The sequence below is a fragment of the Staurois parvus genome, unplaced genomic scaffold, assembly GCF_062004578.1.
Source record: "Staurois parvus isolate SC_StPar_1 unplaced genomic scaffold, SC_StPar_1.0 ptg001031l, whole genome shotgun sequence".
NCBI classification, from domain to species: Eukaryota; Metazoa; Chordata; class Amphibia; order Anura; family Ranidae; genus Staurois; species Staurois parvus.
This window is the reverse complement of record NW_028318827.1, coordinates 61,362-75,931: the sequence shown is the minus strand read 5'-3', so window position 1 is coordinate 75,931 and position 14,570 is coordinate 61,362. Positions and strand designations below refer to the sequence as shown.

At 50.9% G+C, this 14,570-nt stretch overlaps 1 protein-coding gene across 2 annotated transcripts in view; it reads right to left on the bottom strand.

Annotated features, from left to right (window-relative positions):
- Positions 1-1,265: 1,265 nt before the first annotated feature.
- Positions 1,266-14,570, bottom strand: part of LOC149441061 (arf-GAP with GTPase, ANK repeat and PH domain-containing protein 3-like) — a 42,658-nt gene continuing 29,353 nt past the window's right edge. The window contains exons 8-10 of one of the 2 annotated variants that reach the window (XR_016307437.1): positions 8,181-8,436; positions 1,623-8,096; positions 1,266-1,533 (exon numbers count right to left, since the gene is read on the bottom strand). Coding sequence is in view for 1 of the 2 variants with exons in the window: in XM_089657803.1 (XP_089513929.1) it covers positions 7,959-8,096; positions 8,181-8,436 (394 nt within the window). In the remaining variant the exon portion in view is untranslated. Of the gene's footprint in view, positions 8,097-8,180; positions 8,437-14,570 lie in introns of both variants that reach the window. The other variant, XM_089657803.1, reaches the window with a different exon arrangement.

Here is a 14,570-nt window from a genome sequence, read left to right as displayed (position 1 = left end):
GAGGAGTCTCTGTTCTGCAGGTTCACTACCCTGGGGGTAGAGGAGGCAAGTCACTGATGAAGGAGGAGTCACCGCTGTGATGGGGGAGGAGTCACTGCTCTGATGGGCAAGAAATAGCTGCTCTGATGAGGGAGGTGTCACTGCTCTGATGAGGGAGGAGTCCCTGATGGAGGTGGGGAAGGGAGACTCATTGATGGAGGTGGGGAGGGAAGGCTCATTGATGGAGGTGGGGGGAAGGGAAGGCTCCTTGATGGAGGTGGAGGCTCCTTGATGGAGGTGGGGGGGGGGCAAGGCTCATTGATGGAGGTGGGGGGGGAGAGGTTCATTGGTGGGGGGAAGGGAAGGCTCCTTGATGGAGGTGGGGAAGGGAGACTCATTGATGGAGGTGGGGAGGGAAGGCTTATTGATGGAGGTGGGGAGGGAAGGCTTATTGATGGAGGTGGGGAGAGAAGACTCATTGATGGAGGTGGGGGGAGGGAGGCTCATTGATGGAGGTGGGGAGGGAAGGCTTATTGATGGAGGTGGGGAGAGAAGACTCATTGATGGAGGTGGGGGGAGGGAGGCTCATTGATGGAGGTGGGGAGGGAAGGCTTATTGATGGAGGTGGGGAGAGAAGACTTATTGATGGAGGTGGGGGGAGGGAGGCTCATTGATGGAGGTGGGGAGGGAAAGCTCATTGATGGAGGTCTATAGTCTGATCCAATAGAAGAGCGTCTGGAGCTGAAATTGCTGGAGAAGCTCATGCTGGTTCTGGTAGGAAGGTGTCGGGACAGTTTGCTGTGTATGGGGCTGTCTAGTGGCAGACCGGTCAGGGTGTCCATGCTGACCCGTGTCCACAGTGGGAACGTGAGGTCAGAACTGGAGCACGGAGCAATGGAAGGAGGTGGCCTGGTCTGATGAATGACGTTTTCTTTCCCATCAGGTGGATGGCGGGGTGTGTGCTGGTCACTTACCTGGGAAGAGATGGCACCTGGATACAGTATGGGAAGAAGCCAAGCCAGGGGAGGCCATGTGATGCTTTGTCTGTGGAATCCATTCCTCGATTGGCAGCAAAAGGGGAACCTACTGAATATTAGGTGGGTGATCTGAGAAGATTGTGTTCTATTGTTGATCATAGTCATAGATTCCTCCTGAAGGGTCAACCTCTGTGCCATCGAAGGACTACTGGATGAAGATGAAGTCAGTCCGCAGGACCAAGCTGGTTACACATTCTGCCTGGGTGCCGAATGTGAGGATCAATATTCGCAGCAAATGACACAACGACATTAAAGAAGTCAAGTTTTATTTCACAGCACATACACAAGACAACTCAGCGTATGTACAGAGCAATATAAATAAACTGTACACAATATACAAACAGACATTCTTCCACATCATGATTGGTCTACTTCAGATACCACATTCAGGTCCACATTTCCCAACAATAGATCTTAGGAATGTAACCTCCTGGACACCCACACCATCCGTGAAAGATCTTGGGAAGCCAACCTCCTGGACACCCACACCATCCATGAAAGATCTTGGGAAGCCAACCTCCTGGACACCCACACCATCCGTGAAAGATCTTGGAAAGCCAACCTCTTGGACACCCACACCATCCCGAAAAATCTTGGGAAGCCAACCTCCTGGACACCCACACCATCCATGAAAGATCTTGGGAAGCCAACCTCCTGGACACCCACACCATCCATGAAAGATCTTGGGAAGCCAACCTCCTGGACACCCACACCATCCATGAAAGATCTTGGGAAGCCAACCTCCTGGACACCCACACCCTCCATGAAAGATCTTGGGAAGCCAACCTCCTGGACACCCACACCATCCATGAAAGATCTTGGGAAGCCAACCTCCTGGACACCCACACCATCCATGAAAGATCTTGGGAAGCCAACCTCCTGGACACCCACACCATCCATGAAAGATCTTGGGAAGCCAACCTCCTGGACACCCACACCATCCATGAAAGATCTTGGGAAGCCAACCTCCTGGACACCCACACCATCCATGAAAGATCTTGGGAAGCCAACCTCCTGGACACCCACACCATCCATGAAAGATCTTGGGAAGCCAACCTCCTGGACACCCACACCCTCCCTGAAAGATCTTTAACACAACCACCTGGAAGCCCACACCAATTTCTGGGGACGGAGCTGAAGTGGTTTTGAAGAAAGTATTTGAGATGTTTGTGAAGATCAGATCATCATCAGGATCAAATGTCCTACCATAAGCCAAACAATGGCCACAGACAGGACAATTGCCGGGAAGATTCAATGAATCTGCTTGTTGAGATGTCGGAAAAAGTATGACAGCTGCCATTACAGACCTTTCCATTTAGGCTCATAGAAGGGGGGGCACATTAATAGCCAATCAAGACTCAGCTGTAGAGAACCCCCAAGTGATCATTACCCCAGATATACAGAACCCCAATCTGACCATTACCCCAGATATTCAGAACCCCAATCTGACCGTTACCCCAGATATATATACAGAACCCCAATCTGACCATTACCCCAGATATATATACAGAACCCCCAAGTGATCATTACCCCAGATATTCAGAACCCCAATCTGACCATTACCCCAGATATATATACAGAACCCCAATCTGACCATTACCCCAGATATATATACAGAACCCCCAAGTGACCGTTACCCCAGATATATATACAGAACCCCAATCTGACCATTACCCCAGATATATATACAGAACCCCAATCTGACCATTACCCCAGGTATACAGAACCCCAATCTGACCATTACCCCAGATATATATACAGAACCCCAATCTGACCATTACCCCAGATATATATACAGAACCCCAATCTGACCATTACCCCAGGTATACAGAACCCCCAAGTGATCATTACCCCAGATATATATACAGAACCCCAATCTGACCATTACCCCAGATATATATACAGAACCCCCAAGTGATCATTACCCCAGATATATATACAGAACCCCCAAGTGACCATTACCATAGATATATATACAGAACCCCAATCTGACCATTACCCCAGATATACAGAACCCCAATCTGGCCATTACCCCAGATATATATACAGAACCCTAATCTGACCATTACCCCAGATATACAGAACCCCAATCTGTCCATTACCCCAGATATATATACAGAACCCCCAAGTGATCATTACCCCAGATATATATACAGAACCCCAATCTGACCATTACCCCAGATATATATACAGAACCCCAATCTGGCCATTACCCCATATATATATACAGAACCCCAATCTGGCCATTACCCCAGATATATATACAGAACCCCCAAGTGATCATTACCCCAGATATATATACAGAACCCCAATCTGACCATTACCCCAGATATATATACAGAACCCCAATCTGACCATTACCCCAGATATACAGAACCCCAATCTGACCATTACCCCAGATATATATACAGAACCCCAATCTGACCATTACCCCAGATATACAGAACCCCAATCTGACCATTACCCCAGATATACAGAACCCCATTCTGACCATTACCCCATATATACAGAACCCCAATCTGGCCATTACCCCAGATATACAGAACCCCAATCTGGCCATTACCCCAGATATACAGAACCCCAATCTGACCATTACCCCAGATATACAGAACCCCAATCTGACCATTACCCCAGATATATATATACAGAACCCCAATCTGGCCATTACCCCAGATATATATACAGAACCCCAATCTGGCCATTACCCCAGATATATATACAGAACCCCAATCTGTCCATTACCCCAGATATACAGAACCCCAATCTGACCATTACCCCAGATATACAGAACCCCAATCTGACCATTACCCCAGATATATATATACAGAACCCCAATCTGGCCATTACCCCAGATATATATACAGAACCCCAATCTGACCATTACCCCAGATATATATACAGAACCCCAATCTGACCATTACCCCATATATATATACAGAACCCCAATCTGACCATTACCCCAGATATACAGAACCCCAATCTGACCATTACCCCAGATATAAATACAGAACCCCAATCTGACCATTACCCCAGATATATATACAGAACCCCAATCTGACCATTACCCCAGATATATATACAGAACCCCAATCTGACCATTACCCCATATATATATACAGAACCCCAATCTGACCATTACTCCAGATATACAGAACCCCAATCTGACCATTACCCCATATATATATACAGAACCCCAATCTGACCATTACCCCAGATATACAGAACCCCAATCTGACCATTACCCCAGATATACAGAACCCCAATCTGACCATTACCCCAGATATATATACAGAACCCCAATCTGACCATTACCCCATATATATATACAGAACCCCAATCTGACCATTACCCCATATATATATATATATACAGAACCCCAATCTGACCATTACCCCAGATATACAGAACCCCAATCTGACCATTACCCCAGATATACAGAACCCCAATCTGACCATTACCCCAGATATACAGAACCCCAATCTGACCATTACCCCAGATACACAGAACCCCAATCTGACCATTACCCCAGATATACAGAACCCCAATCTGATCATTACCCCAGATATACAGAACCCCAATCTGACCATTACCCCAGATATACAGAACCCTACTCTGGCCATTACCCCAGATATACAGAACCCTAATCTGACCATTACCCCAGATATATATACAGAACCCCAATCTACCCTGTCCTCTCTGACCTGCAGATTGGATCATTCTTCTATGAACATTTAATTTCCATTCACCAATGAATCTTCTGCACACCTCACCGGAACCCTCCAGTGACTACCTACTATGCTGTATTAGGCACAATTCATTGTCATTATTCCCGTACCCTGAGAGCACCTTCAACTTTATCTTTCACCTGCCCCCCATTCTTGGACCCCTTTTCTACAGAACTTTTTCTGCCTGTAGTCCATGACTTAGACCACATATTTCTAATGCCCCCCCTCCCCCCCTTCATTTTCTGTCCACTTTTCAGGAGCTTCAGTTTTCATATTTTATCAGAAGGTTGGTCCATCAACATCTAATCCAGGAAGTCTGTCCCTTAATGTCTACCTCCAGACCACACAGTCTGTCACTCAACTTCTACCTCTAGTCCAGGAGGTTTTTCCTTCCATGTCCACTTCCTGACCACATTGTTTGCCCCTTGACTTGTCCTACTAATCCAGGAGGTCTGTCCCTCAATGTCTACTTGCTGATCAGGTTGTCTGTCCCTCAACATGTATCACTAATCCACAAGGTCTGTCCCACAATGTCCATCACATGACCAGGAAGTTTGTTTCCTCACATTAACCTTTAATCCAGGTGATCTGTCTTTCAAGGTCTACCTCTAAACTAGGTTGTGTGTCCCTTGACATGTAACACAAATCCAGGAGGTCTGCCCCCAATGTCTACCTTCTGACCAGGACGTTACTCTTACAGCATTATCCTCCAATCTAGGTCTGTCTTTAAGTGTCTACCTCCAGACCAGGTCATCTGTCTCTCAACATGTACCACTTATCCAGAAGGTCTCCCCCACAATGTTCACCTCCTGACCAGGACGTTTGTCCTACATTATCCTTTAATCCAGGAGGCCTGGATTTACAGGTCTACCTCCAGTCCAGGTTGTCCGTCCCTCGACATGTACCACTTATCCAGAAGGTCTGCCCCCCAATGTCTACCTTTTGACCAGAAAGTTTCCCTTACAACATTATCTTCTAATCCAGGAGGTCTGTCTACATATATATACTTCAAGATCAATGAATCTGTCTCTCAACATGCAGCACTAATCCAGGAGGTCAGCACCCCACAACGTCTACCACCTGACCAGGATGTTTGTTTTTGGACATTAACCTTTAATCCGGGTGGCCTGTCTTTCAAGGTCTATCTCTAAACTAGGTTGATGGTCCCTTGACATGTACCACTTATCCAGGAGGTCTGTCTACATAAGTCTACCTCCAGTCCAGGTTTTTTGTCCCTCGATATGTACCAATTATCAAGAAGTTCTGCCCCCCAATGTCTACCCCCTGACCAGAAACCAGATTAGCCTCTAATCCAGGACACCTGTCTTTAAATGTCTACCTCTAGACCAGGTTGTTTGTCCCTCGAAACGTAACACAAACCCAGAAGGTCTGTCCCACAATGTCTACCTCCAGACCAGGGAATCTATCCATCGTGATCCATCTCTAATTCAATAAATCTGTCACTCAATGTAGAGTCTTTCCAGAAGCTCCAACCTCCTTGCTGTCCAAGACTCACTTCCCAAATACTGGAGGTCAGCTCATGGATGGGTTAGAGAAGTCAAACTTTCAAGCAAAATATTAGTTCCTCACAGACCTTCTAAATGTTAGACCTAAGAAACCCCCCGGCCCTGGAGACCTGCTAATCAGGGCCTACTATTGTATAGGTGTCCTCAGGTTTAATGTAGAAGACAACCCGAGAGTCAAGTCAAGGTTCCAGCACCTTCTTCCAGCCAAGAGAAGATGTGCGTCAAGTAAATATACCGAATACCATAATCTATCCATTGTGATCCATCTCTAATTCAATAAATCTGTCACTCGGCGTAGCTTCTTTCCAGAAGCTCCAACCTCCTTGATGTCCAAGACCCACTTCCCTAATACTGGAGCTCATGGATGGGTGAGATAGAGAAGTCGTTAAAATTTCAAGGAAAATATCAGTTCCTAACAGACCTTCTAAATGTTAGACCTAAGAAACCCCCCGCCCTGGAGACCTGCTAATCAGGGCCTACTACTGTATAGGTGTCCTCAGGTTTAACGGAGAAGATAACCCGAGAGTCAAGTCAAGGTTTCAGCACCTTCTTCCAACCAAGAGAAGACGTGCGTCAAGTAAATATAGGGAATACCATAATCTATCCATCGTGATCCATCTCTAATTCAATAAATCTGTCACTCAACGTAGCGTCTTTCCAGAAGCTCCAACTTCCTTGCTGTCCAAGACCCACTTCCCTAATACTGAAGGTCAGCTCATGGATGGGTGAGGTAGAGAAGTCATTAAACTTTCAAGGAAAATATCAGTTCCTCACAGATCTTTTAAATGTTAGACCTAAGAAACCCCCGGTCCTGGAGACCTGCTAATCGGGGCCTACTACGGTATAGGTGTCCTCAGGTTTCATGTAGACGATAACCCGAGAGTCAAGTCAAGGTTTCAGCACCTTCTTCCAGCTGAGAGAAGATGTGCGTCAAGTAAATATAGCGAATACCATAATGTATGTAAACACAAAATGCTTCATTGCTCCCCACGTGTTCTCCAGCCGTCGGTCTTATACATATCATACATATATACATATATATAGAGATACAGGAGCCCAGCACACACATCGAACTATCCGTACCATGAAAACCGATGGATTCAGAAATGTAAAGGTGGTGGAGATACGAACACTCTACACATTACATGGTTCAAGTAGGAGATAGCATTGTGCCTTCCGGGAACGCCATCAGCAGGACGTGCCTTCCGGGAACGCCATCGGCAGGACGTGCCTTCCGGGAACGCCATCGTCAGGACGAGCCTTCCGGGAACACCGTCGGCAGGACGTGCCTTCCGGGAACACCATCGGCAGGACGTGCCTTCCGGGAACGCCATCTGCAGGACGTGCCTTCCGGGAACTCCATCGGCAGGACGAGCCTTCCGGGAACACCGTCGGCAGGACGTGCCTTCTTGTACCTTGACGACGGATGTTCCATATTTCTTCTTGTGCCCGGTCAGTTCCATGTATACATCGAATAATGCCTCTAGATAGGGACTGTGTTGCACACTCTGCTCTGCAGGACTGACACGTACAACATTGAGCAGCAAGGACGGGTGATGGAGGGGCACCACAGGGACACGGAGGTATAGTCCAGAATCCTGAGAATCAATAATAAAACTAAATAAAAAAAATGGCTGCCAGAGCCAGGTCACCAGCGGGAGGTCGAGTCGTGTCACGTGAGTCGTCCGGGGTTACAGGGCGGGGCTTGGACTGTCACTAGGGCAGCCATACTGGAGGAGGATATCCGCGCACTCTGTGCTGCCAGCCCGACGGGCGTATGAAAGCGAAGTGAGACTGCGAGCGTCGCAGCACTTCACATCCACACCATACTACAGAGACAAGAAGGAAAGGCGTTAGTAGAAGGATCATCGGCCAGGAAGGCCAAGCCCACATCGATCGTTCCTTCCTCTTACCCAGATGAGGAGCTGTGTGCACACAACGTTGGACATTGCTGCCGAGAGGTGAAGTGCCGAGCGACCATCGCCATCCCCATACGTTTCGTTCACTTCCTCCTTCGTACCGTGAGCGAGCAACGTCACCACCATCCGCAAGTCGTCCTCCACTACTGCGCGCAGGAGCTGCTGCCCCAGGGGGACATCGGAGGCCGGCAGGGGGCACAGGAAGAGCTTCTGCTCATACTTGGCGCGGATCCACCGCTCCTTCTCTTCCCTGAGGAGCAACACAACACAAGAACCTAAGAATGGACCATGGAACCAAGCCGGGAAACGGGGGTGCGGCAGAGCCATCAGGAGGGAGGGGCAGAGCCATTACGGGGGTGAGGCAGAACCATCACAGGGTGGGGCAGGTACCTCATTGGGGTGGGGAATGTAACTCACTGGGGTGGGGAAGGTACCTTACTAGGGTGGGGCAGGTACCTCACTGGGGGAGGACAGAGAACATATGTGCCGTCCTTTCTATCTCTGCATGGACAGACATATGAAAGAGGCGGAGACTTCTGGCACTGGATGGACAGACAGATGAAGGGGGCGGAGACTTCTGACCACTTTCTAGCACTGGATGGACAGACAGATGAAGGGGGCAGAGACTTCTGACCACTTTCTAGCACTGGATGCACAGACATTTGAAGGGGGCGGGGACTTCTGAACACTTTCTAGCACTGGATGGACAGACATATGAAGGGGGTGGAGACTTCTGACCACTTTCTAGCACTGGATGCACAGACATTTGAAGGGGGCGGGGACTTCTGAACACTTTCTAGCACTGGATGGACAGACATATGAAGGGGGTGGAGACTTCTGACCACTTTCTAGCACTGGATGGAAAGACATATGAAGGGGGCGGGGACTTCTGAACACTTTCTAGCACTGGATGGACAGACATATGAAGGGGGTGGAGACTTCTGGCAACTTTCTAGCACTGGATGGACAGACATATGAAGGGGGTGGAGACTTCTGGCCACTTTCTAGCACTGGATGGACAGACATATGAAGGGGCGGAGACTTCTAATCACTTTCTAGCACTGGATAGACAGACATATGAAGGGGGCGGAGACTTCTGGCCACTTTCTAGCACTGGATGGACAGACATATGAAGGGGGCGGACACTTCTGGCCACTTTCTAGCACTGGATGGACAGACATATGACGGGGGCGGAGACTTCTTGCCACTTTCTAGCACTGGATGGACAGACATATGAAGGGGGCGGGAACTTCTGACCACTTTCTAGCACTGGATGGACAGACATATGAAGGGGGTGGAGACTTCTGGCCACTTTCTAGCACTGGTTGGACAGTGGCTTCTACTAGACTTGTCACCAAGTGGTGGGAATCTGAGGAAGCCTAGGCCCAGCTGGAGAGCAGAGGGAGCAAGGCGGAGTGGGCAGAGTGGAGGGACTGCAGGGATGGGGGTGACTTTCAGGTCAGGAAGTTGGGGGTGTCATGGAAATTTTGTATTGTTGGTTGTCCTTTAAATGTGTCACATATGAGTGTTGTTCATATGTCTCTGGTGTGTATAATTAAAGCTCTGAAGGCTGCAATTGGGCCATGCCATGTACAATGTATGTATTACAGTACCCCCAACACTCCGCACCTTTGACCTTACTACCATCGAGGAAGTCTCCAAGATCCTCTCTGATGCCCGCCTCACCACCTGCCCCCTCGACCCTATCCCCTCAACTCCTACGACCTCCTTCCCCCTCCATCCTACGCTCCCTCACCCACATCTTCAATCTCTCCCTCTCCTCCGGCACTTTCCCCTCCCCTCTGAAACACGCCCACATCACCCCCATACTTAAAAAGCCCTCCCTGGACCCTAATGACCCGAACAACCTCAGACCCATCTCCCTGCTCCCATTTACATCTAAACTCCTCGAGCGCCTCGTCTACACCCGCCTATGCTCTCACCTCAACGACAACAACCTCCTCGATCCCCTACAGTCCGGCTTCCGTCCCCTACACTCCACCGAAACCGCCCTACACTCCACCGAAACCTCCCTACACTCCACCGAAACCGCCCTACACTCCACCGAAACCACCCTACACTCCACCGAACCCCCCTACACTCCACCGAAACTGCCCTACACTCCACCGAAACCACCCTACACTCCACCGAACCCCCCTACACTCCACCGAAACCGCCCTACACTCCACCGAACCCCCCTACACTCCACCGAAACCACCCTACACTCCACCGAAACCGCCCTACACTCCACCGAAACCGCCCTACACTCCACCGAAACCCCCTACACTCCACCGAAACCACCCTACACTCCACCGAAACCGCCCTACACTCCACCGAAACCGCCCTACACTCCACCGAAACCCCCCTACACTCCACCGAAACCACCTTACTCAAACTCTCCAACGACCTGCTAACCGCCAAAGCTAATGGACACTATTCAGTGCTCCTACTCCTTGACCTCTCTGCGGCCTTTGACACAGTCCACCACCCCCTCCTCCTCAAAAAACTACACTCCCTCGGCCTCAGAGATTCTGCTCTCTCCTGGCTCTCATCCTACCTGTCACAGCGCTCCTTCAGCGTTACCTATAATGCTACCACCTCCCCCTCTCTGTTGGGGTCCCTCAAGGCTCTGTCCTCGGGCCCCTTCTCTTCTCCATCTATACCTCCTCCCTTGGCCAACTCATACACTCTCACGGCTTCAACTACCACCTCTATGCCGACGACACACAAATCTATCTCTCCGCCCCCCACCTCACCCCCTCGGTCTCCGCCCCCCACCTCACCCCCTCGGTCTCCGCCCCCCACCTCACCCCCTCGGTCTCCGCCCGAATCACACACCTACTGAGCGACATATCAGACTGGATGTCGCTCCACTTTCTTAAATTGAACCTCTCCAAAACCGAGTTTCTTGTCTTCCCCCCCCCAGCCCGGACACCCCCCCCATTGACTTCTCCATCACATCCAACAACGCCACCATCAAACCCGCCCCGCAGGCCAGAGTACTTGGTGTCATTCTGGACTCCAACCTATCCTTCCAGCCCCAAGTCCAATCACTAACAAACTCGTGCAGACTCCTCCTCCGCAACATGCAGACTTCGCCTCCGCAACATGCAGACTCCGCCTCCGCAACATGCAGACTTCGCCTCCGCAACATGCAGACTCCGCCTCCGCAACATGCAGACCCCGCCTCCGCAACATGCAGACTCCGCCTCCGCAACATCGCCAAAATCCGCACGTTCCTAACCCCAGAAATCACTAAACAGCTCATCCACTCCCTCATCATATCACGACTCGACTACTGCAACTCCCTCCTCACTGGCCTGCCACACCACAGGTTATCCCCGCTTCAGTCCATCCTGAATACGGCTGCCAGACTCATTCACCTTTCCAACCGCTCCATCTCCGCCACCCCCCTCTGCCAATCCCTCCACTGGCCTCCACTCAGTGTCCGCCACCCCCCTCTGCCAACCCCTCCATTGGCCTCCACTCAGTGTCCTCCACCCCCCTCTGCCAATCCCTCCACTGGCTTCCGATTGCACAACGGATCAAATTCAAAATCCTAACACTGACGTACAAAGCCGTCCACCATACTGCCCCGAACTACATCACTGACCTAATATCCAAGTACCACCCAACACGCACACTCCGCTCCTCACAAGACCTCCTTCTCTCTAGTTCCCTGGTCTCCTCCTCCCATGCCCGCCTCCAGGACTTCTCCAGGATGTCACCCGTCCTCTGGAACTCCCTGCCCCAACCCTTCAGATTATCACCTACTCTCCTCTCCTTTAGGCGCACCCTGAAAACCCACCTCTTCAGGGAAGCCTACCCCACCCCCTGCTAACTTGCCGACCTCCTCCACTCTTCCTACCACTCCATCCCCCACAGCTATCTCCTCCTGTGCCACCATCCCCTCCCTCCTAGATTGTAAGCTCGAAAGAGCAGGGCCCTCGATCCCCTCATGTATCACATTGTATTGGTATTGTTCTGTCACATGTTCTGTCCCCCTCTGTAATGTACAGCGCTGAGCGAACTATAAATACTGTATAATAATAATAATGAGAATACTCAGCTCGGTAATGGATGAGATGGCAGATCTGCACGTATAGACCGGCGTGTATACCACCATTCGATGCGAATGCCGCCGGCGGTAGGCCGCGGGCCTGTATGCACATATCAGCAGCATAGTACCACATGGACTCCGTGCCGCAAGGCGCCAAGCAGTGCGAACTCCGCGTGTAGGCTCATGTATATCTTACAACCCATTACCGACCTGAACTGTATCTGGATGGATGTGTTTTAATAAAGATGGTATCGGCCCATCCAGGTAAAGACTGATGTTTAATCTAGGGCAGTGATGGCGAAACCGTGGCACGCGTGCCACAGCCGGCACGCCGAGCCTTATCTGTGGGCACGCCAGGAGAATCCAGCGGCGCGCTGTCTTCCCGGCTGTAGTGTGCGTGATAGCCGGGTCCCAAGTGCGCATGCACAAGAAGCAGTGCTCTTTGTGAATGGTAAGGCGGTACCTGGGACACATGACAGATCCCAGAAGCCGCCGGACCAATCACAAAGCGCAGCGCTTCTTGCGCATGCGCACTGGGCATCCGGCTGTCCGACGAGCGCCCACACTACAGAAGCCGGGAAGACAGCGCGCGGCTGGATAAAGGAACAGGTAAGATAAAAAAAAAACTCTGCGGAAGTAAGAGCGGGTACCCCCCCCCCCCCTCCCCAAAGGTCAGCAGTCATCTCTGTACTGTCCGCAGTCTCTGGTCATCCCTGTGCTGTCCGCAGTCTCTGGTCATCTCCTGTACTGTGTCCGCAGTCTCTGGTCATCTCCTGTACTGTGTCCGCAGTCTCTGGTCATCCCTGTACTGTCCGCAGTCTCTGGTCATCCCCTGTACTATGTCTGCAGTCTCTGGTCATCCCCTGTACTGTGTCTGCAGTCTCTGATCATCTCCTGTACTATGTCCGCAGTCTCTGGTCATCTCCTGTACTGTGTCTGCAGTCTCTGGTCATCTCCTGTACTGTCCACAGTCTCTGGTCATCCCTGTGCTGTCCGCAGTCTCTGGTCATCTCCTGTACTGTCCACAGTCTCTGGTCATCCCTGTGCTGTCCACAGTCTCTGGTCATCTCCTGTACTGTCCGCAGTCTCTGGTCATCTCCTGTACTGTCCGCAGTCTCTGGTCATCTCCTGTACTGTCCGCAGTCTCTGGTCATCTCCTGTACTGTGTCCGCAGTCTCTGGTCATCTCCTGTACTGTCCGCAGTCTCTGGTCATCTCCTGTACTGTCCACAGTCTCTGGTCATCCCTGTGCTGTCCGCAGTCTCTGGTCATCTCCTGTACTGTGTCCGCAGTCTCTGGTCATCTCCTGTACTGTGTCCGCAGTCTCTGGTCATCTCCTGTACTGTGTCCGCAGTCTCTGGTCATCTCCTGTACTATGTCCGCAGTCTCTGGTCATCCCCTGTACTGTGTCCGCAGTCTCTGGTCATCCCTGTACTGTGTCTGCAGTCTCTGGTCATCCCTGTACTGTGTCTGCAGTCTCTGGTCATCCCTGTGCTGTCCGCAGTCTCTGGTCATCTCCTGTACTGTGTCCGCAGTCTCTGGTCATCCCTGTGCTGTCCGCAGTCTCTGGTCATCTCCTGTACTGTCCACAGTCTCTGGTCATCCCTGTGCTGTCCACAGTCTCTGGTCATCTCCTGTACTGTCCGCAGTCTCTGGTCATCTCCTGTACTGTCCGCAGTCTCTGGTCATCTCCTGTACTGTCCACAGTCTCTGGTCATCCCTGTGCTGTCCGCCGTCTCTGGTCATCTCCTGTACTGTGTCCGCAGTCTCTGATCATCTCCTGTACTGTGTCCGCAGTCTCTGGTCATCTCCTGTACTGTGTCCGCAGTCTCTGGTCATCCCCTGTACTGTGTCTGCAGTCTCTGGTCATCCCTGTACTGTGTCTGCAGTCTCTGGTCATCCCCTGTACTGTGTCTGCAGTCTCTGGTCATCTCCTGTACTGTCCGCAGTCTCTGGTCATCTCCTGTACTGTGTCCGCAGTCTCTGGTCATCTCCTGTATTGTGTCCGCAGTCTCTGGTCATCTCCTGTACTGTGTCCGCAGTCTCTGGTCATCTCCTGTACTATGTCCGCAGTCTCTGGTCATCCCTGTGCTGTCCGCAGTCTCTGGTCATCTCCTGTACTGTGTCCGCAGTCTCTGGTCATCTCCTGTACTGTGTCCGCAGTCTCTGGTCATCTCCTGTACTATGTCCGCAGTCTCTGGTCATCTCCTGTACTGTGTCCGCAGTCTCTGGTCATCTCTTGTACTGTGTCCGCAGTCTCTGGTCATCCCTGTACCGTGTCCGCAGTCTCTGGTCATCTCCTGTACCGTGTCCGCAGTCTCTGGT